The following is a 6000-nucleotide window of genomic DNA, read 5'->3' on the forward strand; positions in this document are numbered from 1 at the left end:
TACCCAAGTATATCCTTGTCCATAACCTATATTTTTAATATATGAATACAAATTCAAGTTAAGAGCTTTAGTAGTCACTCTTTAATGATCCTATTATCTGATGAGAAAACTGGAAAATACTCATTTTCCAACATTAAGTTCAGCTAAAAACTAAATTATATGTTTGGTACTTATTTTAGGTAAAACATTGTTAAATGGTATGTATAGATAAGCAAATAAAAATTACTGGAAAAGGCTAACATCACTAGGTTCTTTAATGTAACTATCTGAAAGGTCATACTTTAAGATGATACATTTTTGTAAAATGGGACTTGCAGTGTGGAAATTCATACATGTTGTTTTATTTATGTTAGTAAACCCGGGTACTAGAGTGGTTGCTGATGTATCCGTAGGTACTAAATTTAAAAAATAACTATATAGGAAAATTTTTACACGGTAATAACTTAAAAACTTGCAGTAAACTTAATTCTCAAAGTAAACATCTCTATAACACCTACAGATACTAAAATAAAGCATAGTATGTTCTACTTTCCAGTTATTAAAAATTGTTCTCTCTCTTAGTAAAAATGGTCAAGTAAATAATTATATGTTAGTTTTAACAATATTCTAATTTCACAGAGGTAAAATAAATCCTCCTTTGGGAGTTAACACTAATAATCCTTGAAAACAAATGATTTGTGGTGTGTGAAGTTATACTCCACATAGGAGAGCATGGCACTATAGTTGTCACTCATGGGATGTATCTTCAAAGTCATGAAAGTTATTATGGTTCCCAAATTCACATATGAATGTGATTACATTCTGCCAGGTACAACAATAATAATAAGGAAAACATGGCAAAGCACTAACTATGTAAATGAGAACTGAATATTGATTACAAGTGATTATTTTATTTCTAAATAAAATGTTCATTTATGTTTATGACAAAAGTAAGGCTGCACTGTTTTACTCGCTTTCTGTCTTAACCTTCTTCCCTTCACACAGAAGTACACACTCCCGACTCATCTGACCTCCAATTTTATATCTGCAAATTATTTCCAGACCCACACACACAAACGTACAGGCACACACATATGCTTTATCTATTCAATGGCAGTTATAATTGACCACAACTGTTTCATATTTGAAGTCTTTAGGAGAGGTGACATATTGGCTGTCATCACAGTTCCAATGAGAGCATCCAGCCACGTACATGCTGGAAAACTTTTATGGTTGTCGTATACCTAGTCTAAGAGAATTTAGAATGCACAGGTGATATTATTATAGACCTTTAAATACTCAGAAATCCAAGGAAATACATGTCATAAGACTTTTTAAATGGAAAGATCAGCTCATATGATTTGCAACGTGTTTGATATTCACCTTTACTTTATCACTGTGCCCACCAAAACAAATTCTTCCAAAATATCTGACAGCAACTTGACTTTATGAATAGGATATTCACAACTTGGAAATTCACACTTAACACTTATCTACTCCCCGCTGCCGAGAAATAGAAACCCCAACAAAGATCTGGTTGCATCTGGTCCAGGAATAATTTCGACCAAGTCTATACTGGGTGATCTGCATGGTACAAAGGTTCTGGGGCCAAGGCTAGGTGAGGGCAACACAGTTACTGAGGCGGGGGTGGGGGCAAAAGCCCATAGTCACAAGGTACAACGGGAGCAAGCCAGCTGCCTTTTAAGAAGGCTTGTAGGAAAATTCACACGTTACCCTATTATGAGCGACAACCAAGAGTCAAAAGTCTCCATTAAGTCTGTGCCGCGGAGCCTGACCTCCGGTGGAGACTGCGCATCCAGGAGCAGTCCCACGGACGCCAGCAAAGGGACCCACGTGCTGCTGATGCTCACGCATATGTTTAAAGAAATCTAGAAGCAGAAGGGCTCACAGCTCGCGGGGCCGCCAGCCCTGGGCGGCGTAGAAAGGACGCTCTAGTTAAGGAACATCCTTGACCCCCTCGTGTGGCAAGCCCAGAGAAGCTGACCCCGGGAAGAAGTTACCTGCAGGAGACGACCTGCCTTAGTCCTCAAAGCACCTTCCTCCTCCCGCCCCCTCCTGCTTCTCCGCCCTGTCCCTTACCTTGGTTGTTGGAGACGTGACTGCACTCGCCCGGCCAAGCTGTCAGCAGTGGCAAGAAGAAACCAAATTGCAAAAGAAATTCCTGGACTTCGCAGCCCCCCATGACTCTCCCAGGCTCTCTTTTCCCCCTTAAAAAGAAGTGGCAGCAGCTCAGCCAGGTGTTCAGGATAGGGTGGGGGTCCTGGTCCACGTCTTCTTCTTCCTCCTCCTCCTCCACCTCCACCCGGCCCGCAGGGGGTGTCCCGGGGCTCCCCCCGCGTGAGACCCCGGGAGCAGGGCACGAGGGTCCAGGCTGCCCAGGTGCGAGTGCAGCTGCTTCGGAGGAGGACACTGCCTGCGGCGCCGGGGAGCTCCTGGCGGCTGCAGGCGAGGGGAATTGCATCCACCACCGTGTCCCGCTCGCGCGAGGACTATTCACTTGGGCCCCGGAGAGCGCGCGCGCAGGAGCGAGCTAGGGCTGTGGTTTGGGGGAGGGGAGCGAGGGCGGGGAGGGCGCCTCACCGCGGGGATGAAGGGAGGGACCACCAGGTGCAAGGGGCAGTTCGGGCGGCCGGAGCGCCTCTCCGGACTGAAGTGGGCACTTGCAGAGACCAAAGTAGGAAAGGCGCCGCAGCTGTGAAGAGGTGCGGGGCCGCGAGAACTTTCCTCCGGCCGGTGGGGGAGAACCTGGCGAATGAGGCGGCTCCAAGCGGCCGCGAGTGGTCGGGACGAGCTATGAACTGAGCCCTCAGCCCCTCGCCTGAGTGGCGTCCACAGAGGTTCGCAGCACAGACGCTTCCACCTCGGCCGCATCTGCGCCGCGCCCGGGTTGTGGCAGCAGTTTTCTGGGCATCTCTGAGGCCGCACTTAGTCCCCCAAGCACTTAGCCACCCATTTCGCGGCAGCAGCGCATACCGTTTTAAGACTAGTCGGCTCGCGATATTGGCTTCCCCTTACTTCTCCACTTTCTCGCCGCTGGAGGGGGTGCGTGTTGTGGGTTAGCAGTACTGGTCCCGGGCAGTGCTTGGCGACAGCAGTGGCCGCCCAAACTTGCCCAGGAGGGCGAGCGACTCAGCTTTGTGGCAGCCTTTTGGCTTCCAGTCTTTGGAAAGCAAAAGGAGAGAGGAAGCAGCAGAGGGAGTCACATCAGTCTGGAAACGGGAGGGTGCTTGGCACCCAGGCTCGCCGAGGTCTGCTCCTCGCGGTGTGGCGGTGACTTCGCCGTGGAGGTCACGAGCATCATCGCGGCCGTTACGCTGGGATTCCGGGGTCCTTGAGCTCCCGCGACGTGGCAGCGTCCGACTGTGCGCAGAGTCTCCAAGGCCACGTCCACCGCGGCGCCCAAACAGCGGCTGGCGTAAGGTTCTCCCCGCGCAAGACGCCCCCTCTGAGCACCTGCTCTTTCCCAGGTTTCGGGTCTCTCCAAGCCGCGGCGTAGGCTACTTGGCGGGACCGCCTGGGGACGGAGCAACCCAGCGTGTTTGTGGGGAGGGGTCTTGGCGTTTTTCGTCCCCAAGCTCTTGCCCCGAGGCCAAGGTGGGTGCGGAGCGCAGAGCTGGAGCAAGAGCACTGCGAGCTTGGCCAAGCCCGGCGCTCTCTGGCCTAGCAGCGGCGACTTGGATACTGCCAGTTCGGCGCTAGAGGGGGTTAGTTGACAACAAAAATTCCTTCGCTGCTAGGTGGTGGAGGTGGCTAAACAGGCAAAGAAAGGAGGAATGCTTTCAACCTAAACTTAACGCGTTTGTTAAGGACGCGCCATGAAAACCGTATCTCTGGTGTGGGAATTTCTGTAATACTATATTGGTTATTATTATCATCCTCAGGTTCTTTCTAGAGGGGGACATGGGCTATCACAGTCGAGTGAGGTGGAAAAAACTCGCTTCAAAACTCATCACAATTGTTTTGAAGCAACGTTTATGGCAATGGAAAAAAGTGAACTGAAAGGAGAAAGCAGCGGTATTATAAAGGGTAGATGATATTTTTTTCAGTTGGGCAGAGGGTACTGGAGGGAAATGACACAGTGGCAGGATTCCGGAAAGCAGATGATTAAGTAGCAAAGGTCAGCGTTTGCCGCCTAGAGAATTTTGGAAAGAAAAAGCACCCTCCCATTTTATGCGTTTCAACATTATGATGTTTATCACATATCATAGTTAAAAGCGTTTCCGTTAATGCCTTAGAGTCGATTGGAGGGAAACAGCAAAGATGCCTCACGTCTAAAATTCTGCTGCGTGGAGAGAAATGGGAAATGCAAGTGCTTTCCAGAATGTAAGGAAGGTTTCCGATTGGTGACTGTACTTCCACGCTCATTATGAATTCATACACAGCTGCTCTTTTAAGGTGCCCATGCCAATTTAAATGTATGCAAATCATTTCTAAAAGGATAACCATGTGTGTAGTTTATGTATTGGTACTTAAAAGAGTAAAATCTGATTTTGCTATTCATTTTACCGCTGTTACTGATATTGACTGCCCACATGGTTCCTTGCAAACTCAATTTGCAGTTTACAAATTCAGCTGTAAAATAAAAATCCACGATATGACCAATGTGCTATAAATCATTATGTCTAAAATGTTTTTTAGAAATGGTCAATGATTCATTATACCAACGTTTTTATTCAAAATAATGTTTCTTTTCATATACTGTCGACTATTTCCATGACTTTTTAAGATTAAATTTTCATTTTTTAAAGTAGAATTACAGTGAATAATTTTATATGCTTCAGTGACAGCTAACTAAAAACACCTTGTTGAAGAAGACACTCTTTAAAAATGACTTACATATATTACATTAAACTGAAGGAAAACATAATAGCATTATCTTAGAAATGTAAACTCTGTCAATCTATTTCTGAAATTTTATTTTTTCAAATCAAGCAGGCTTGGAAGGAAATATTTTTAGTGGAAAATAATCTATAACAAAATAGTTTAAAATGAGAATTTAAATTTAAGTGTTGAAATTTTGCTTGACTGTTACATTTTGAAGAATACATTTTAATATAGAACATCAAAAAGCTTTATTTAAAATTAGTTGAGAACGAAATGGTTCTCATGGAAGGAAGGAAAGAAGGAGAAAGGGGAATAAAGAAAAACTAGTTTATTTCTAGGACTCAGGCTTATTTTCAAATCGTCTGAATCATAAACTGATAGATCAAAATAACAATAACAACTTGATCAATCCAAATTTCTTCCCCTCCCCCACTGTAGCTACAATTCACCTGCTCTACACAATTTGTTTAAATAAGCCATAGTTGAACTTAACATAGTACATATTACCTGATCAGATAATTGAGAGTCATATTTTCTTGTGGGGTTTTAAGAAAAAATAATTACAAGATTTTTCTCAATACTAGAACTTCATACACTTAGATATCTTTAGATACTCTCTATTGCATGTCTAGAAGATAAGGATCTCTTAGTAAAAGCATATCAAAAGTAAATTGAGATATAATTATCATTACCTTTGACTATAGTAAGAGTCCATGTGTTCCAACTGGCTATAGATTTCACACCATGATTGTAAAAATAATTAACAATTTGACCATTTGTGTTACACACTCACAAATGTGTATATGCGTATTTTCTAAAATATTAGACTCTTTTTATGTGCTCAATTCTCTTTACTAGGGGCAGAGTTGATAGTAAACTACTTTGAGTAAAAAATAATTTGTTTTATAAAGCAACCATTTTCTCCAAAATATAGGTACAATTTTCTTGTGAGCTAGAAGCAATTGCACTTAACAAAAAACGTACTTCCTTTTTGATTTTCTAGCAGTGTTAATATATTTGCTGACATGTGACAGTTTCAAAATTATAAGCCACTCAATGAACCAGATGCAATATGCATATAGATTTATCAGCACTTGTCTGTTTGAATCATATCCATATGCAGAAAAGCATTCATGTCTTATTTTTCAGAGCTATATTGTTCAGAATTCCTTTGTA

The 6000-nt window shown here is 43.6% G+C and overlaps 1 protein-coding gene across 3 annotated transcripts in view; it reads right to left on the bottom strand.

Annotated features, from left to right (window-relative positions):
• Epha6 (EPH receptor A6) overlaps nt 1-2482 on the bottom strand; it is an 874627-nt gene extending 872145 nt beyond the window's left edge. For all 3 annotated transcript variants that reach the window (XM_047563348.1, XM_047563345.1, XM_047563346.1), the window contains exon 1: nt 2080-2482. In XM_047563348.1, the coding sequence (XP_047419304.1) occupies nt 2080-2461 (382 nt within the window). In that variant the 5' untranslated portion in view covers nt 2462-2482. The remainder of the gene's footprint in view (nt 1-2079) is intronic.
• Between the last annotated feature and the right edge of the window lie 3518 nt (nt 2483-6000).

Source organism: Sciurus carolinensis, chromosome 9 (assembly GCF_902686445.1).
Source record: "Sciurus carolinensis chromosome 9, mSciCar1.2, whole genome shotgun sequence".
Lineage (NCBI taxonomy): Eukaryota > Metazoa > Chordata > Mammalia > Rodentia > Sciuridae > Sciurus > Sciurus carolinensis.